Genomic DNA, 19,078 nt, shown 5'->3' on the forward strand with positions numbered 1-19,078 from the left:
CATCTGATAGCTGGATGCTGTGATTATTTTCCCCACTGAGCAGCTCTCTTTTTAAAGCATTCTTAACAGAAGAGCTGATAATTCTTCTGTATGAGGCTCCCATGAGTTTGGGTTTTTTTGCATGCCAAGTGTGTTGACCCCAGGGCAAACTTTGAGCAGTGTGTCCAGTCTGGGTTAGTTGTGGGCATGCACAGAAGTAGAGTTCAATTACATTTTAAATTCAAGCTAAAAAGCATCTAGTGCACTATCCATGTTTCAGTGGCAGCAAGTACAGCAGTGTGGGATTTCTTTGTTTGTAGGCAAGTCTGTTCTGCTTTGGTTCTTTATTGGGCTGTAGTCTGTAGTTTTATGTGCAGAATACAAATGTCGGGGTCTTTTGAACAGTTTGAAATGTGTGTCTATGAATAGGTTGTGGGAAGGCAGAACAGTGGGCTAAAGTAAAGTGTCTTTTATGTGAAGCAGTTGTGAAGAGAGAACATGACTTGAGAGGAAACAAGGGAAGAAAATGAACTCAAGACTTCCTGCTTGCATAGGGAAAGCAGTTTCTGGAAAGGTGTTCCAAAAGGCCATGAAAAGAAGGCCACATGAACCTGGCAAGAGAAAGGAGAAGTGAGATGGTAATAAGTAGATCTGGTTAGTTAGAATTTGTTTGAACCCTATCACCTGTCACAAGTATCACTTGTTTTTACAGCTGGCCAAGTACAATTTGGGGAGCATTTGACTAACTTTCAGGGAATATTTAATTATATTGCTAACTAGTATTATATTGAAAACTAGCCAAGTTTTCCTTTGCTGGTTAAATAATTCTCAGTATTTTTTTGTCCAAAGTCAGCCTAAACTCTGTCAGTCTGCATTTACGATGGAATATCAGAACATCCATTCCTATTTCCTGATTGTGCCGGTAGGTACATAGGTAGCAACATGGGTGTCTTTTTGTCCTGGCTGTAAAAGATGCTCTTAGGTTATTAAGAATCTGGTAAGTTTTTTAAGTTTTAAGCATAGGCATCTATACCTTCTTCCATAGGTGATGTGTTCCACCCTTATGTCTCTCAATCCACTTCAGAACTCAGTTCCCATTTATGAGGGATTCTGAAGGATGACTTAAGTCCTGCTATTTGATTCACATAATACTGTGTAGAGTAGGATCATCTTAGTGCTGCCTAGTAGGGGTGTTTTCTGCTGCTCCTTTTAGGAAAGCTGGAGGGGTTAACCCTATTATTCTGTCAAGCAGGTACATGGTAACTCAAAGCACTAGCAATTAGTTTCTTGCTTTATTAGTAGCCTTTGAGGCTTTAGATGACTGATGTACGGTCTGACAGTGTGTTGTTGACAAAGGATAGCTAGAGACAGGTGTGCAAAGCTGATTTGTTAGCATTCTTCGCTTGGAGCTGGGAATCTTTAAGGGAATAACACAGCATGTCTTAGTGGCGTTACTATGATGGTTCTGAGGAAGGAGGGATGGAGAACTTAGGGATATTAGAAAATTGATTACTCTGGCTTCAGAATAAATAACAGTGGAAGGAATTATCCTTTAGGAGACAAAATGTTTGATAACAGTTCTTAAGGTACAAAAAATGATTAAAGAAATCATCTTGAAGAGACAATCTTCTGGGTCAGACTGATTCTAGTTGCAGGAAGGACCACTAAGACAGTCTGTAAAATTCCTGAATAATACTTCTTTCTCAGTTTTCAGATTAAGCAGCAAGACTACTTGTCCTTTTGATTTCTTAAAACACAAGTAACAGGTTTTTAGTTCTACTGATCTGGGCATGTTTAAATCATATAATATCTAGCTGATTTTTTTTTTTTTTGAAGACAAAGTAAATTAGTTAATTTAATAGATGTAAACTTAATGTTTTCTTGGTCCGGTGTCTGAAACTGCATTTAGATACTTTCTTAGAAGGCAACTTGGAAATACTGGCACACCAGAGAAATTAGACACAACTTGTCAAGTTTGTTAAATGACCTCTGATATTTTTATTGTACATATTTTTTTGTTGCAGTTGGCTGTGCTACAGTTAGTTTCAGTTTTTGTCATTTACCTATCTTGGAAATAATTTTTAGTTGGTGATTTCTTAAATCTCACTTAGTACAAATTTTACCAAAGGGTGTTATGTTTAGTCATCTTTTGTGAAATTTAGAAATAATTGTATTAAATTCTGGTTAATGAAAGTTCTTGTATAAAATTATTTGAATATTCAGTTTTTCAAGTAGCTTACCATGGATAGGGTACTACTTTCATTAGCTAATTTAGCCACTGAAAATCATTCAGAGACTGCTTACTTTTGTTAACTTAATAATCTATCACACTAAAATTAAAGTTTACCTGTTATAAACTGTATGATTAGTTTTTGCTATGATGTAAATTTTTTCTGAAGTTACAAAGAAGTTAATTTGAAGTGTTTTGTTCTTTAGGCTTAAGTTTACATTTTTAGGAGATATAAATTAATTTGTCTTTTTGTGCTTTAGGAGCTGGTTCGAAAAGGGATACCTCATCACTTCAGAGCAATTGTTTGGCAACTTTTATGCAGTGCTCAAAGCATGCCAATTAAGGATCAGTATTCAGAGCTTTTGAAAATGACATCTCCTTGTGAAAAATTAATAAGAAGGGACATTGCTAGGACATACCCTGAACATGATTTTTTCAAAGAAAAAGATAGCCTTGGGCAGGAGGTCTTGTTCAATGTAATGAAGGTGAGTCAGTATTTCAGCCCTTGAAAATATATTAGCAACAAGATGCACAAACGTTTGGATTGCCTTGTGTAGAGTGAACTTGCACCGGTTTCAGGGGTTTGGTTTTTTTCATCTTACTCTTTTTTAAACCACTGACATTGGAATGGTTTAACAAATCACATTCCAGTTTCAAAGAGAGCTTCCAATGGTATTCCTATAAGCTTTTTAAATCTCTTACAATGTAAAACCATTAAGTAGGCATTAAAACAAAGTCAGATGCGAACTGCTGATAGTGTAGTGGAATGAAGTGTGCCATGAAATTAAGTAAACAACATTCACCAAGACAAGAACATCGACAATCAGAACTAGTATTCAGTTTTCAAGTATTTCTGAACCTGCAAGTGGTAGCAGCAAATGGCAGGTACAAGCTAATGGTCAGTTGTTCCAGTGCCCAAAAACAAAATAAGAAATGCCAACATAAAATTGTTTGCATTATTTTGTCTTCACTGTACTAGAGCTTAAATTTGGAAAGACAGACCTTTCCGTACACCATAGTTTCAACAGAAAAGTTAGCAGGTTTCCAGATCTTAGTAACTTCCATAACTCTAAAATGAAGATGCTACATGCATGAAAATCAACACATTTCATCCTCCCATAGATAAAACTGCAGCACATATTTTTTTCTGAAAAAAACCCAACTTGTTTCTTTGTCTGGTCTGTCTCTTATAGAAGTAGTAACCTTGTGTGGTTTGTATGCCAGCTGGCTCTGATATCTTGGCAAATTCCTGTAGTTGAAAACTGCTTGTATTTTTGGTAGGTTTGCCTTACTCTCAGCTTTGTAGGTGATCAGAGAGCAGACTTCATACCCTTTGTAGCAGCAACTAGAACATCTGACTAAAACTTCTAAATAGAATGTCTGCCCTTGCTGGATTTTGGAATGGAAGAGTGAGTTATTAGCAAGATAGCAGGATGAACTATGATTACTTTTTATTGGTGATGAGGTTTTAATTGTTGAGAGTCTTAACTTTATTTCCCAGGCTTATTCTTTGGTGGATCGTGAGGTTGGATACTGTCAAGGAAGCGCTTTTATAGTTGGATTACTGCTTATGCAGGTAAGCATAATATTAAATATGTGAACCTTCAAAATCCCTGCTAGAATGCATAATATATTCTGGTGACTTGTTGGAAATTTTTACAATAGTGTTCTTCATCATTTTGATAAAATGGAGTTGTCAAGGGCAGCTGTTTACTCTGCAAATGAAATGAGATTTACTTTCTGTTGCTCTATTTGCCAAGATACTGTATTGGAGTGAGAGAATACATTTATTTCTCAGAGCTAAGGTAGGACTGCAGGCTTGCAAGTTATTTTGATGAGTGTTGTTTCAACTATTAATGAACTTCTCATTTCAGTTCTACTACATTGAATCTCCTCAGAGTTGAAATGAAACTTCACACTTGATTTGATTGTTTTAAAGCTGTGTTTGTATTATTGGTTTTTGTTTTATGACAAAGTAGAACATACAATAAAAAACTACTCGTAGACCTCCATTTCAGTTTAGAAATAATTTGATAGAATTTAGTATATGCAGAAGTTCACAAAACAAAAACCTTGAAACAAACAAACAAACCAACAACAAAAAAACACATTGTGTACACACACCCAACCCCAACCCCCAGTGCCCTCCCAGGCACTTACTTTGATATATCATTCCATTTGTCCAGAGTTTTTACTGTGCTTTCTTATTTTTAATATAGATGCCAGAAGAAGAGGCGTTCTGTGTGTTTGTTAAATTAATGCAAGATTACAGACTACGAGAACTCTTTAAACCAAGCATGGCTGAACTGGGCCTTTGTATGTACCAGTTTGAATGCATGATACAGGTACATACAAAATCTATCAAACTTTCTCTTCAGTAACTATTAATAAGGAACTTGGGAATTACAGTTCAAGAGCAGGCATATCTGTTGGCTAATGGGCTGCACTCTTGACAGTAGCTAGTTTCAGAACTTCAGAAGTAAATGCATGTGGCTCTGTGGGATACTTTTTTTTAACCTTTGGCAGACTGACTGGCTTTAAACACTGAAGCATGAGGATTTGTATCACTGCAGGTTTAGGCATATGAAATTTTGTTTGAATTGAAGACTCTGGAAGTCAAATTCTTCATAGTCAATTTTTAGCTATTTTACAAGATGGAAACTGGAAGATATCCTCATGTGGAATTGAAATTGTTTTCAGATTATAACTCAGAGCACTGTCTTCCTGGTCAGGTTGATGGAGAAAAATAGGTTTGTGTTTTGTGATCCAGTTTATAACATGATGATCGGGGTGGGATATCCTTAGATATTTCCAGCTCTTTTTGTTCCATTTTAGATGTTACTTAGGGATTTATAAGCTTGTGACTTCCTATTAGGATCAGGAAGTGTTTTTGTAATCTGTGCTTTGCAGGGTGGAAGTGCTGTAGAACATTCTATATTGGGACTTCTGTTGCATGGTTCTTGATAATGATGACTCATAGCATTCCTAGTCCTGTGTTGCTAAGCTGTTGTCTACTAAACATCAGTTATTTTCTTCTTTTATTCAAAATTTGTCAAAACCATGTCTGCACTAAGACTGCAAGCAGAAGCTTAACATACTTGGTTTTTTTATTCCTCTTCTTTTCCAGGAGCATCTTCCAGAGCTTTATGTGCACTTTCAGTCTCAGAGTTTTCACACTTCTATGTATGCATCATCGTGGTTTCTAACTATATTCCTTACAACTTTTCCACTACCAATTGCAACGAGAATATTTGATATCTTTATGTCTGAGGTAACTACTAAATGCTCATAAGTTATATTTTAAGAGTAGGTGTTAAAAGCAGTCATTTGCTTTTTAGTTCTTACACCGATCAGATTATTTTAAGGGGAAGGTGTCTGTGTGTCAAGTAGTTTGTCAAGGAAGAGGAACTAAGTCTCTGAATGTGGATCCTGTGTTCTTTGGATCTGTGGATCTGTGGATCTTTGTGCTCTAACCTATTGAGGGGTTACCAAATCTGTTCTTTCTGGATGCAGAGCAGTAGCATTGCATGCAGCATGGTCATCATTTTCTCAGTGTACAGTAAGTTTGCAGGGGAAACTAATACTGCTTTCAGACCTAAGTCAAGTTCCATGGGCATGTGCAAGCCATGAAGAGGGAGTGTTAGTAACTTTTATTGTCTGGATGATGAATAGTAGCCAAAGAAATTTATGGAATTGTTCAGTGTCACTATCACAAAGACACATTGTCTTGTGTTTAGGATTAGAGCTTTGCATCACTGTAACTAGTAACAAATCATAGCTTGTGGTCCATTTATGCTCTGCAGTGATCTTTTAGAAAATAGTAAGTCAAAGGTGGATCCTTTTAGCTTACCCTCAAGAATGTCTGAGATAGGGTATATATGGAGACATTCCCTTATATCTGTTTCAGTAGGTTAACTGTATTGTACCATATCTGAAATTAAAATGGCTTTTTGGAGAAGTACTTGGGTGTTTTTCTACTAGGTATATTTAAAATGTTTGATGGAGCTGACCTAGAGGACTCTTGTCACTTGAGTTTTTAGTTCAGCAGTGGCCTCTCTGAGGGGGGTGTCTGACATCAGGACAAACAGCCAGACTGCTTGTCCCTAGAACAAACTAAGAAACCCAGAACCTGTTGTTGAGAGACTTTTTTTGTAGCCCTTTTGCTTGTCTGAGAAACTGGGTGAGATTTCCATCGTTAATAAAGAGGCATCGCACTATTGATGATGCCATGAATAATTGTTGGATATTTTTTAACTTCTGTTTTCAGGGTTTAGAAATAGTATTTCGAGTAGGTTTAGCACTACTTCAGATGAACCAGGCAGAGTTACTGCAACTTGACATGGAAGGAATGTTACAGGTAAGTTATGATTATAATAATTTTGAGAGATGTCTGATATGTGTAGTGTGTGTGTGTATTTCCTCACAGCTATTAATTATGTGTAATCTTGTGCTCTGATTGCTTTTAGCACTTTCAAAAGGTCATTCCACATCAGTTTGACAGTGGTCCAGACAAATTAATCCAAGCATCTTACCAAGTCAAATACAATGCAAAAAAGATGAAAAAGTAGGTATAGCATTTTGAGAAAATAGATTATACTGTTGCTAAGAGCTACTGTTTGTTTATCTTTAAAACTAGTTATTCAGTGTTTATTTTTTAATTTTCCGTCTTTAATTTTTTTTTGTTTTTATGCTATATAAACAATTAAAGCTGAGTTCTGCCTGTAAGAAAATTATTTTAAAGCAGTATTTGCTATTTTTCTTTGTAAAAATAACCAAAAAAGCTTCTGAAGAAAGAATGGGGAATTACAACACTTCTGTAAACAGGAGCTGAATAGGAAAGCTGGGGGGGGGTGCTTTTGGAGGGGAGGGGAGATTGTTTGGTTTTTTTCAGGGTGAGGCAGGGAAAGGAGTGCTGGTTCAGAGTCTGTTCATACCTACCCAAATCTGTGTTTAAATTTAATGTCTAGTCTAAGCATTTACAGGAGTGCATTTCAGAGGAAATATCAATAATCTGTATCTCTGTTCTACTGATATTTGTTAGTTAGTGCACCAACAAGTAAATTATCCACAAGTTTTCTAATCCTAATTTACTATTTCTAATTTTTAGGTTAGAAAAGGAATACACTACAATAAAGACAAAAGAAATGGAGGAACAAGTTGAAATTAAAGTAAGAAAGCCTCAACAAATTGATTTATGAATCAGTTTAATTCCTAGGGGGGAGGGTTACATGTTTGATCTGTACATGTAGCAGGACATGTAATTAAAGTCCCCAAATTCTTTTCTTTCAGCATTTGTATTTAGGATATCTATTCATAAAGGATACCTACAGTGAAATTATTGAGATTTCTGGTGGACATTAAAAAAAAAAGTCTTTAGAGACCTGCTGTACTTATTTTTTATTATTTCCTGCTGACTAAAGCTTGCTTACAGATGGCCTCATTTATCAGGGGTTCCAAATATGCTGGTTTAGTTGTAGGTGTCCCACATAGGAGCTTTGTATGACACATGTTAAGACAGAGTTTGTCAGAGTGCATTTGAGTGGTTTGTCATTGATTTTGAGATCTTGATTTTTCCTGTGCATTGGACCCAAAATGGAGACTCTTCTGTCTGGAGTCACCTTTTCTTTTGGAGCTTTTGCAGTTAATACTAAGACTGTGGGGGGAAAAGCCAACCTGCCAGCGGAGTTTATTCTTCCCTTTTACTAACTGACCTACTTCCTATATCTACTTAAGCACTGCATCTTTTTCCTTTTGAGACATAAATAGGCTTTTGATGCCTTTTTTTCCTTTTTCTCATTTTTTTTTCACAGCATGTTGTTTGATCTGGATTTTCTTTCTTGTGTTTTTAGACAATTCTGTGAGAAAAGGCAGTGGAGAAACAATGAGCAAGTGCATTAAATAAAGCTTATAGAGGGAGTGAGGTACAGCCTTCCTTCCTGTCCACTGCTAGTCATTTTGCTTTTCAGTGTCAGTTCTTAAGGCATCAGTTCTTCAGAAAAATGACTGACATGCACCTGGAAGCACAAAGGTGTTCTGAGCCTTTTCAGGCAGTTTGTTATTGTTGTAGCAGGCAGTGAGGCATTAGCAGCATTATGATGTAATGCTGTAATGGCATCTGAAATCAGAAGATTTGCAGGGCTCAAATGACAGCTCTCTGCAGAACAGGACAAATAAAATGATATGAAAGACAACTGTAACTTTAGATTCTAGTATTTTAATTCATTTCAAATCCTTCTCTGCTTCTTCCCATGCTCCCCCCCCCCCCCCCCGTGGGAGCAAAAACCAACAACCACACCCCAACAAAAAAACCAACCAAAAAACCCCAACCAACCAACCCCAACACCCAAAGCTGTCTGTTTCTAGGTCCTACTCTGGGACTTATGTACCTTGTTTCTGACTTAGCAGAGCTTCTTAACGGAAGAGACTATTTTAGAGAGATAGAAAAACAAGCACATTTTGAGTTTGTCTTTTAGCCTGGCAGAATAAGCCATTTATTGAACTGATATCCAAGGCTCTATTCTTAGGGATGTGGATCTCTTCTATCTGAATGCTGACTGCTAAAATTTACAGGAAGTGCACTAGTAAAGTATATAATGCAGTACAATTCCTTCTTACTTCTGGGGCATTTGAGGTAAATAATTCTCAGTATAACCTACAGATTAACACTAACTATTAGGAGGAAAAGGAATGAAACCTTGCAGCTATCTCATTTGCCTTCCTAGTGCAGGGAGTGCACTTTCATGTCCCTTAACCATGAAGACTTTTGCTGTTTTTATGAAGGGGAGGCTGTCAGGTCTAGCGTGGGGTTAAGCCCTGTGGTTCACCTGCAGACGTGCTGCTTTCAGCTCATGTAACACAGATGCTTTTGTATAACACAAGACATTGTCTCATCTTTGCTGGTTAAACTCATCTTTAGAGCTCGTTCATCATATAAAAGGAATTAAGAAGGTCACTAATTATTTTCGTACTTATATTGATTTTCATAGATGTGATGAAGTAAAAATGTTGTTAGCTTGCTTGGCTTTTATCAGACTTTCAATTCATAACTTGAGAAATGCATTTTTGAACTGTTTCCCTTCCAGAGGTTACGAACTGAAAATAGACTCCTAAAGCAGCGCATTGAAACACTAGAAAAAGTGAGTATGTTGGGGATTAGATTTAATCTATGTTAATTTATGCTTAAATTTATGGAAATTTTATTATATGAAATGAGAATCTCAGAATTATAGTTTATTGTTTTCCTTCTAATCTATGGTGTTTACTAACAGTGCTTAGCCAAATAGCATGGCAATAATCAGGCAATTAGGGTCAGTAAATATGTAAGGTTGTTATATCTGACTCATAGTGATTAAAAAATCAAACGTTTTCACATACCCAACTTTGATTGTACTGTTTTCTTTCTGAATTAGAAGCATCTGTTCAAAGTGGAGAAGACTGTATATAGTGGAGTGCTTGGGTGGAAAAGAGGTTTTTGTGAGAGAATCCTCAGTTCTGAAAATCTGAAGTTGTTGGGTGTTTTTATGTAGGAGCAAAATGACAGACCTACCAATGACCGGAGAGATGAGATGAAGGCAGATCACTTCATCACTAGTGAATACAGCAGTAGAGGGTGTTGTTGCAGCATTCACAGGAACACTGCCATTAATCTGCTCTGTGTAATTTTGAACTTCTGTGGCAATTTTGGATACATGGTGGAGAGAATATCTAAAGACTTATTTCTCATGGGTTTAGTCTGGAGTAGTTTTGTTAGGCTTGTTTGTAACTGGGTAAAACTTCAGAAGTAAGCATGTTAACTGCTGTGGATACACTGCCAACATGCAGGCATTGTTCTCCAGTGGCCTCTCCTATGTCCTGGTATCATGCTTCCCGTGGCAGATTGCATCTGAGCTGCTCTGCTCTAGAATGAGAACATTCTTGTCCATCTTCACCACAAACAGTGGAATTGAGCACTCCTGTGAGTTGCAAACAATTGTGTTTCACAGGGAAGAAAATGGTAAAGTTTCAGAGTGGCATAGTTGGAAGATGTCACACTTCAGATGTTAAATCTGTTATGATTTCTTGAAGAACAGTCCATATGTCAAATTCTAATTAATTGGTTTCTGAATTTAGTTTGGAAAATATGCATAAGGACACATTGTGAAAGTTGTGAACAAAAATACAATTTCATGAATATTTTTGTTTCTAATATTGAAGCATTGATAAAATGAATGGAAAAGAGCAGGCTGTCTTTAAGAAGCTTGAAACTGTAGTGAATCATTTCAATTTCCTTGGCAAATATATAATAGTAAGTATCTCTGTTTTATATTTAACTCGCAGGGGTTGGAAATTTTTTTTTTTATTATGAAGTCCGTGATGAACTCCCAGATGCTAGTGCTTTTGCACATTCTGTATTTAGAATTTCAGAGTTCACTTTCAGAGTATCCCAGTCTGACTGGAATTAAAACATTACAAAATGGGAAAATATTATCTATTAGTAAGAATTTCTGATGATCATTATCATCACAGCATTTGAGAAACAGATCATGAAGTGTGAACAAACACATTCAGTTCTACTGTTGGAAATTTATTTTAAAAATACTTTTTCCCTCATCCAAACTCATATGATTTAGTTGTGATTTTCTTAGTGTACCTTAACTTCTCAGTATTAGCTCTTATCAACTAGTTCGCACTTCAGTTTTACTAACAGTTCCAAGGACAAAGAAAGTCTGTGGATAGATGTGTTTGTAGAATGTGCAAAACATTGAGTGCTTTCAGGAGTGATAAAGTAGGAGTTAAATGCAACTGCAGGGGGGTAGTGCTTTTCAGTGGGCAAAAAATGAAAATTTCTTTCTTGCAAAAGTTTGTCAAGGAAAGAATCTATAAACAGCTCGATGAGTTACTGCAAGAGTTCAGTAAAACAAAATATGAGCTGTCATAGCTGACATTTCCTACTTGTCTGTCAGTTTGCACCATTTAATGTTCCTGCTTCATCTTACTGGAAGCTGTAGCTCTGCATGAGCACCTTGGTGCTTAGTGGAGTTTCCTTTGTGCTCAGATTATGCCTTTGTTTCATGTTGTGGGTGGACTGTAGTCTTGCATCTATCTATAGATCATATCAGATAATGCATCAGTAACTCTGCTTAATTAGGGAAGCAAGCTGTTCAAAGAAAAATACCTACTCTCCTGTAGGTGAATTTTAAGTGTTACAGAAATTTGGCTTTGAAACCTTCTGTACCAAAGATGGATTGTGTTAAATCTGTTGCAGAAAAGGCTGCTTCCTGGGACTTTCAGGCTGAGTTGCCTTAATTTATATGAAGAGTTGTTAATTTTGCTAAAAGGTTTGCACAGAAAATGGGTAGAATTTGGGCATTTTCTTTCTATTAGCTCTTGGTCTTTTTTGTCACTATTATCAGCCCCTTGTTTTTTGATTTTCCTTTTCCTTATTCCTATCTGAATTTTTCCTTTGTAGGAAAGTGCTTCCTTGGCAGATAGATTGATACAGGTATAGTCTTTTAGTCTTTTACTGTATGACTCTCTTCCTACTCTTAAACTCCAACTGCTTTAATGCATGCATATTTGCATGCTATATCCTATCCCTGCTTTGCTGATTTGGAATAAATACAGAGCTAACATCTTGCTAGAAACTTGTTTAATTTTGTTTACTAAAAATATATAAACCCAATACCTGCACGTTATAGTAATTTTCCTAACCTAATGTGATTTTTCTGGTACAAATTCCTATGACAAATGGATTCTATGACACTGTATTAACACTGAAATTGAATATTGTGAACTTCAATCTGTGCATGTACTACTGAGTAATAATGCATGAAAGGAATTTTATTGAATGCAAGTACCAAACTGTGCTTGCTAAATGGATGCTGAACTTTGTACTAAAGTACTAAAGCAGCTGTTCAGTACTACCTTGTCCTAAAATTTCTACCAATTGTATCTGTGCTGTTCGCAAAACCAATCTGATGAAATAAGCAGCTAAACATCACAAAGGCAGTCTTTCTTGGATTTGTCATTAAGTGCTTAAAAAAATAAATTATGTCCTAAGGGACAAGTGACAAGGGCCCAGGAGGCTGAGGAAAACTACCTCATAAAACGGGAGCTGGCCACCATCAAACAGCAGAGTGATGAGGCCATTACTAAACTGGAGCAAGCTGAGAATACCATCAGGGAGCTCCAACAACAGCAACAATGGGTAAGGAGCCTGGCAGCACATCATCTCATCTTTTTCACTCACTTGTGTTTATTTTTCCTCATCATGACATGGTCTCTGTGCTGTCCTTGTAAATCCTTGTTCATTGTGATTTGCATTCTTAAAATTATACAAATTAGACTAAACGAAATTTTGGTCTGTTCTTACTGATAGGGGAGATCCATAACCCTGGATAGATGTAAGTTTATCAGTTTATAAAAAAAACCCAACATACCCACAATGAAACACACCAATCAAAAAACTCAACAACAAAAAGCACCCAACCCAACCCCTCCACATACCACCAAAGAAATACTAACAAAACCACACACATACAGCCTTTGGTAGCTCTTCATGCTAAGAATCTACCCATTGCAAATTGTGTCACTCTGAATACTCAAATCTGGGAGTTGGTTTACAATGCCTTTACATAGTGTATCTTCTAAGTCAGTTTATTTCATGTTAGCGTTTCTTCTGTGTATCTATATTTGGGGTTTTCCTAGTATACTAAAATTTACTGCTTACTGAAGTGGAAGGATGTTGTCCCTGAGTTTGGAACTACAGGACTTGATTAAAAAATGTAGGTTTATGTGGATGTGAAGCAGGAAAATAATTTATATATAGTATAGTACTGTGTTTGTGTTACTCTGTGTTTTAGGTAGTAAAATGTGCACGACTTCAGACTATTGCTGTGAGACTGAAGTTACTTCCTCTAAGCCACTTAAAGTGCCCAGTGTCTTCTCCTGGGGCGTGGGGGAAGCCATTTAAGCATCTTCACTTGCTGAATAAACTCTGCACTACTAGTGCTGATGTGAATATCCTCATACTGCTTTAAGTGGTATCTAAGTACTTGTCTGGAGTCTTGGGCATTTCAGGTGTATGAAATACCACTTTTTAAAACTACAACATACTGCAGCTGCTTACCAGGCCCCGTTAAGTCAGTAGGGCAGTTGGTTTTATACATCTTCCACCAAAGCTCTAGAAATACTTGTATCTCACCTTGGAAGGTAAAGATGAAATTTACTGTTGGACCGAAAGGAAATCATAACTTAGACTAGTTCTAGAATGTTGTCTTTATTATGTCTGTTTAATGCATTTCAGCGTAAAAAAGGTATGCTGGAATAATTGCAAGGAGTGACTGATGAGCTACTACTGATGAGCTGTCATGTGAAATGCTGCTGTTTATATAATACGAGCAATTTCTTTAGGAGGAAAACAGCACCATGAAGAAATAACAGTTAGGAAGATGGGGATGGTCTTGTGGTGCTTTCCAACATTTTAGATATATTGTAATCTTTCAAGTGAAATGCAGTGGGAAATGATAGACTTCTAGTTATCCAGCTATTTATTGTCTGATTACAATAGTACACATGCCCTTAGAATGTGTTTTTTGGAGGCATCCACATTAATGACCTGCATGTAGTTAAAACTTATTAGAAGAGACTAAGGTACTCTATTTATTTATTAGTTAATTGACAGGTAGTATGTCTTTAAAAGCTAATGCCTTTAATTATGCTGGGAACTTACTGAAGAACAATGATGGGGAGGCATGAGAGGTTGGCTGGGCATGGGAACTGGTCCTGAGCAGAACTGTAAATAGCTGTGGATTGCAAAATTGGCTGGATTGGAGCTGTAAGGGCAGAAGACTGGACAGGGCAGAAGACTGGACAGGTACTGAGAGAATGGAGAGTAAGTAAAATACAAGAATGAGCAGTTAAATTAAGAGCCACGCTTCCTACTTTGCATGCTTGCAGCGTTGTTTTCCTCCACTTAAACGTGAACATGACTATAGGAAATAGTCAGACTATGTATGTGGAACTGAGACTGTAAATACATGTGGTTATGGACAGATTTGTGCCTGGTAGCTGGCTAATTCTGAAGTGTAAGGAGTAGTGCTGTGGTTTTGAGAACCATCGGAATTAGACAACGTGGGGAAAGTGCAAAAATGGCTTCAGTTAGGAGATCGCTATGGGCTACTGCATCAGTAACATTAGTGCTTGAACAGGCTTTAACTTTGTTTCCAAGCTGGAAATGGGAACGACACAAATGTAAGCAGTTGCGTTTGTTTAGGGCTCCACCTGGTGGGAATGCGTGGGTTTATTTGGAATTTTGGCATTTTACTTTACACTGGTAAATTTTTTACCACGTGCTAGTGCCAGTAGCTTTGTTCTTGGCAATATCCTTTTCAGTACTGTCTTGCGAATATCTGCTTTAATGTTTTTCTCCCCAATTATTTCAGCTTTCTTTATGATTAGCAAAAATGATAGCACTGTAAACTTGTAAGTGGCTGGATAGTTTATCTGTGCTTATTTAAAGATACAGCATTTATCCTATGTATTTTATAATCTACGTATTTTCCAGTCTTGAATATGCTGTTTCAGCATGACAGAAATTGTAATGTTTGGGTATGAATTTCTGAATAGGAATGTATGAAAAGAACTGCCTAAGGATACTTTCAACTAACATCCTGGGATTAAAAAAACTCAACAAAACACGTTTTTGTTGGTAGCAAAAATATCACCTAACCGTAGTATTTCTAAGAAGGTTAACATGTCCTTTGTAAAAAGGTTATGTGTTTGTATTTATATATTATTGAGGTTTATGCAATCTGCTCAAGGAGATTCGATAGCACAGGTTGGATCATTCAAGGGTAAGTACTGAAGGTGCTTACTGGATGTTTGTGTCTGTGAAGAAATTCTCCACTGCAGCACTTCTGAATAGAGAGATGGGTAGAAGAGGAGTATTTTGACTGAAGTCCATCACCAGAAGCCCAAATTACACACAAGTTTATTTCTTCCTGTGCTGAAGTATTTATAGGGAGTTTTTAGATGAACCAGAATGACTTCATAATGAAGTGTGAAGTCTACTCAGAGGTTATCATTGTACTATTGGATGGTACTAATCTGTCTTTGGCTTGTCTAACCTTTAAATACAGAAACTTGCCAAAGGCAAGTTGTGGTGGATAACCAAACAGTTAAGAGGAAGGTGGCTTCTTCCTCATACTGGTGGTAAATCAAGAACTGCATAGAGGAAGTTGTGCCTGACTTTAACAGAATACAGTTTTCTTTTGAGGCATGCTAAGTATATATAATGGTATTTGAGGAGTTAGGGGCAGGGGTAATCAGCCTGTTGTAACTTAGTCCTGATATTATGTGCTGAAGGTTTTATTCTCTGTTCTTTTCCCCTTTTTGTTTCTAAATGAAAAAGGTAGCTTCTGCTGGATGTAAACACCTCCAGAATGCAAATCTTGTCTTTCCCAGTGATACCTTAATTGTCAATGATTACCCAGTTCATCAGTCTGAGTGCTTTAAAACTGAATCTGAGAAATGAGAGGCAGATCAAGCTGAAATTGGTTCACATCTTATTTTTAAATAGTCTCTTCAACTGTATTATGTGAAGATAGAATTTTAATTGACTAAGCATTCAGATGGAAGCATATGCACTTTGTAAGGTAATTTATAGCCATGTATTTGGTTATTGTTACAGCAACTTCATAGTTGTTTTTCAGGAACTCAAGCTACAATGGCTGATAATTATTAAAAGCATAGTAGTTGATTTAGGGAATATATGCTTGTAAATGAGTGTTGCAACCTTATGGAAGGCTTCACTGTACTTTGCAGTATACTCTTCTAATACTGTGTTCTGATTTGCAACCAAAATGCAGAAAATAAAAATACTGTGTTCAGTGTTAGTGCTTAAATGTATAAGCAAAGTTAGCTGAGCAAAGTTAGCTGCTGAACAATCTGTTAATTGCTCTTCAGTATAGTGTGCTGGAGAAACATTCTGTAATTACATCTATCATCAACCAAAATAATATTAGGAATGGTTGTGTTTAAGAAAAATTGGGAGAAAATAAATCCAGTTGTGTGAAACTAAGCAAGGACTTGTTTCTTTCAGAATTAAATGGCTGCAGAGCTGCAATTTTAGTGCTTTATGTTACATTTGTCTTTTCAACATAGTCAGCAAAGTGCTACTGTGATTAAAATGTTTGGCAGAATCTGGAACAAAAAAGGTAGAGTCCATCTAAGTTGTCGTGTGTATCATGTGATGAACTTGTACAAGCAGCCAGGGAATATGAAAGAGCTGTTGCCTCTTTTCTGTGTCTGCATGTTGTTACCTATTGTACTTGTGTTCCTACATCATGTGAAGCAATCATAGAAATGAATCAGCATTGCCCACCCATCCTTTTCTTGCACTCAAATCAGGTCTGCCTCCACTGCTTGCTGAGGCAAAGACACTGTGTGGGTTGAAAATAATACGAATTAAATTAGTAATGTGTAAGGGCAAATTAATACTAATGTACAAGGATCATAATATATATGTGTTCCCTGTGTGTTCAGCTGCACAGTTAAGCAGGCAGAGCACTTAAGTGGATGGTCTTGATGACACTAAAAACTGCCTGAGCTCTGCTTGCTTTTCAGTGCTTTGTATACATCCCTCCATCACAGCTTCCTGAAGGCACATTTATACAAGAAATATAATACATTGTAACACTAAGGTTAGCGTAGATTCTGAATTTGGATTGTACTGTAAGTCATGCCAAAGGTTCCTTGGCATGCAGAAGTATAAAAATAAATGAAAAAATAGTTTCCCTGACCATGTAGTTACATGTAAATCCTTGGTTTGTCCTGTTCGCCTTTGGTTTGTGCATTGAAGGTCAGGGAATGCCACACCATAACAGAAGCATGTGGAACTGAAGGCTCTTCATTTTGTCTCTGTTTTTAGATGTAGAAAACTAATTTTTTTTATGCAAACACAAAGAAAACAGTTGCATCTTTAGTATAATGAATAATCTGTGGATTTTACTGTTGAATTTTTAATTAATTAAAACTTAATCTATTAATCCAAGTATAGTATTTATATTTCACAATGTAGTTAATGACACCAAAAAAGTATTGAATTATTTTCCTCTAAACTTAATTTTCAGGGTAACGATGTAAGCACAGTAACTAGACAGCTATGCTTTGAGGATGTCAACACCCCCTTTTTTCCAAAATCAGAAATTAAAATACCGATTTCAATTTTCAAATACAGAATGCCTATCAGGCAAGTCTGACAATCTGTCAAACTGCTAAGTCATTTTAAAGTGACCCAAGAAGAAATAAAATGTGTTTTTTAAGCTATTGACTAGGGGGAAAAAAGTTAAGTGAGGCTTTTGAATATAAATGCTTTGGTTGGATGTGTCTGAATCTCAGAAGGAATATGTATATGGTGAGCAAATGATAGCCAAGGGTTGGAGTGAAGAAATGGGCAAACCAAAGTCATTGTACATTGAAGCCACACATGACTTCATTTTAAATCCAGAATTACAGAAGGATTCTGTCGAATCACAGTTTGAGTAGAAATTGAGAGATACTTGTATTAACCTTGTAATTAGCTAGTGTTCCTGTAGCATCTTTTTCTGCATAGCACAGATCCTTTGAGAATCTTTCAGTTTGGTTAACAATGAGACAAAAGTGTGAGTTGTTGCTCGTCAGTATTAACAGGCTGGGTGGGGGTGCAGTTGTTTGAGGCAGAGCATTAGGGATATTTTTGGTGGCAGTCTGGATGGACATATTAATAGACTTGCATAAGGTAAGCACTTAAGGTAGTCTTCCTGATCTTACACAGCTGAATGTACTTTTCACACCAGGTCTGGTATATAAAACCCCTTTCAAACCATCTGTGCTTCATACTAAACATATTTCTGCAAACTTTGTAGCATAAATGCAGTTCACGATACAGTGAAGACTTTGTGCTACAGCTGGAAAAAGAGCTGGTCCAAGCCAGGCTGAGTGAAGCAGAATCGCAATGTGCCCTGAAGGAGATGCAAGATAAAGTTCTAGAGATGGAAAAGGTAAATTGAACCAGGACCCTCTGTACAGAACAGCACTACAAACAGAATACAGGTCCCTGTAATTCTTTGCATAACTGTGCTCTAGAACTTTCTCTTCTATGCTTTCATGATTACAAGATGCTTTTCAAACCTGTAAGAACAACAGCAATAAAACTAAGATATTTTTGCACTGGCAAAGGTTTGTGAAGAACAAACCCCTTTTCTCTTGTTCCTGAAGCCTACTGTAGTGGAAAACTTGGATTCTGATGAAGTCTTTACAGGAAACATCAATTGTTTCAAAATGATATCCTGCAACAAGAGCAGGGGGCTTAGAGTGAGCACTGAGGTGATGTGAAACTAAAAAGTTTGGGAAAGGAGGAGGAAAGGGTACAATATAACCATTCCCAGGTCTTCAGCATCTTCTACTTTGTCCCATTATGGGCAGGGAAGGAATCTCTCCACCATTGATTATCAAAATCTCTGCTGCTTTTTGGGTGCTATGGTAGCTTGTAACTTCCTGATGCCAGAGCTCAAGCTGTAATCAAACCAACTGTCAAACATTTACCTTTCTTTGAAGTAAAACTTAACTGCAAGATAAAATAGCAAAATGAAAAAAGGAAAAAAAAAAACCAACAATAAATTGACCTGATATAAAGCATGCTTTTCAGATCTTATTGTATTGGCCTTGGAAATAGTTTCCTTAGGAAATTTTAAAGGGCTATATACCCAGGTTTTGGCCAGAACTTAGTTACTGATTAAATTAACCCACTGGAGTCAAGATTTACTTTTTAAATTATCTGAGGGGCTTGATGAGAGCCTAGCAGGTTAGTAGTGTAGTTTTTACTGTCCTGACCATTGGTAAGAATTCAGG

The 19,078-nt window shown here is 36.8% G+C and overlaps 1 protein-coding gene and 1 long non-coding RNA gene across 13 annotated transcripts in view; one reads left to right on the forward strand and one right to left on the reverse strand.

The window, feature by feature from the left end:
* EVI5 (ecotropic viral integration site 5) overlaps nucleotides 1–19,078 on the forward strand; it is a 76,416-nt gene that overhangs the window by 20,484 nt on the left and 36,854 nt on the right. For 8 of the 11 annotated variants that reach the window (XM_064663967.1, XM_064663965.1, XM_064663974.1 and 5 more), the window contains 11 exons: nucleotides 2,470–2,694; nucleotides 3,711–3,785; nucleotides 4,429–4,554; nucleotides 5,337–5,480; nucleotides 6,477–6,566; nucleotides 6,676–6,773; nucleotides 7,317–7,377; nucleotides 9,292–9,345; nucleotides 11,658–11,690; nucleotides 12,249–12,395; nucleotides 18,094–18,228. In XM_064663967.1, the coding sequence (XP_064520037.1) occupies nucleotides 2,470–2,694; nucleotides 3,711–3,785; nucleotides 4,429–4,554; nucleotides 5,337–5,480; nucleotides 6,477–6,566; nucleotides 6,676–6,773; nucleotides 7,317–7,377; nucleotides 9,292–9,345; nucleotides 11,658–11,690; nucleotides 12,249–12,395; nucleotides 18,094–18,228 (1,188 nt within the window). Of the gene's footprint in view, nucleotides 1–834; nucleotides 902–2,469; nucleotides 2,695–3,710; nucleotides 3,786–4,428; nucleotides 4,555–5,336; nucleotides 5,481–6,476; nucleotides 6,567–6,675; nucleotides 6,774–7,316; nucleotides 7,378–9,291; nucleotides 9,346–11,657; nucleotides 11,691–12,248; nucleotides 12,396–18,093; nucleotides 18,229–19,078 lie in introns of those variants that run through there. The other 3 variants (XM_064663975.1, XM_064663968.1, XM_064663969.1) reach the window with 3 other exon arrangements.
* The window catches only part of LOC135418537 (uncharacterized), a 48,008-nt gene continuing 41,353 nt past the window's right edge, over nucleotides 12,424–19,078 (reverse strand). For both annotated transcript variants that reach the window (XR_010432498.1, XR_010432497.1), the window contains exon 5: nucleotides 12,424–18,794. This is a non-coding gene — a long non-coding RNA (uncharacterized LOC135418537). The remainder of the gene's footprint in view (nucleotides 18,795–19,078) is intronic.

This window comes from Pseudopipra pipra, chromosome 9 (assembly GCF_036250125.1).
Source record: "Pseudopipra pipra isolate bDixPip1 chromosome 9, bDixPip1.hap1, whole genome shotgun sequence".
Taxonomy (NCBI): Eukaryota; Metazoa; Chordata; class Aves; order Passeriformes; family Pipridae; genus Pseudopipra; species Pseudopipra pipra.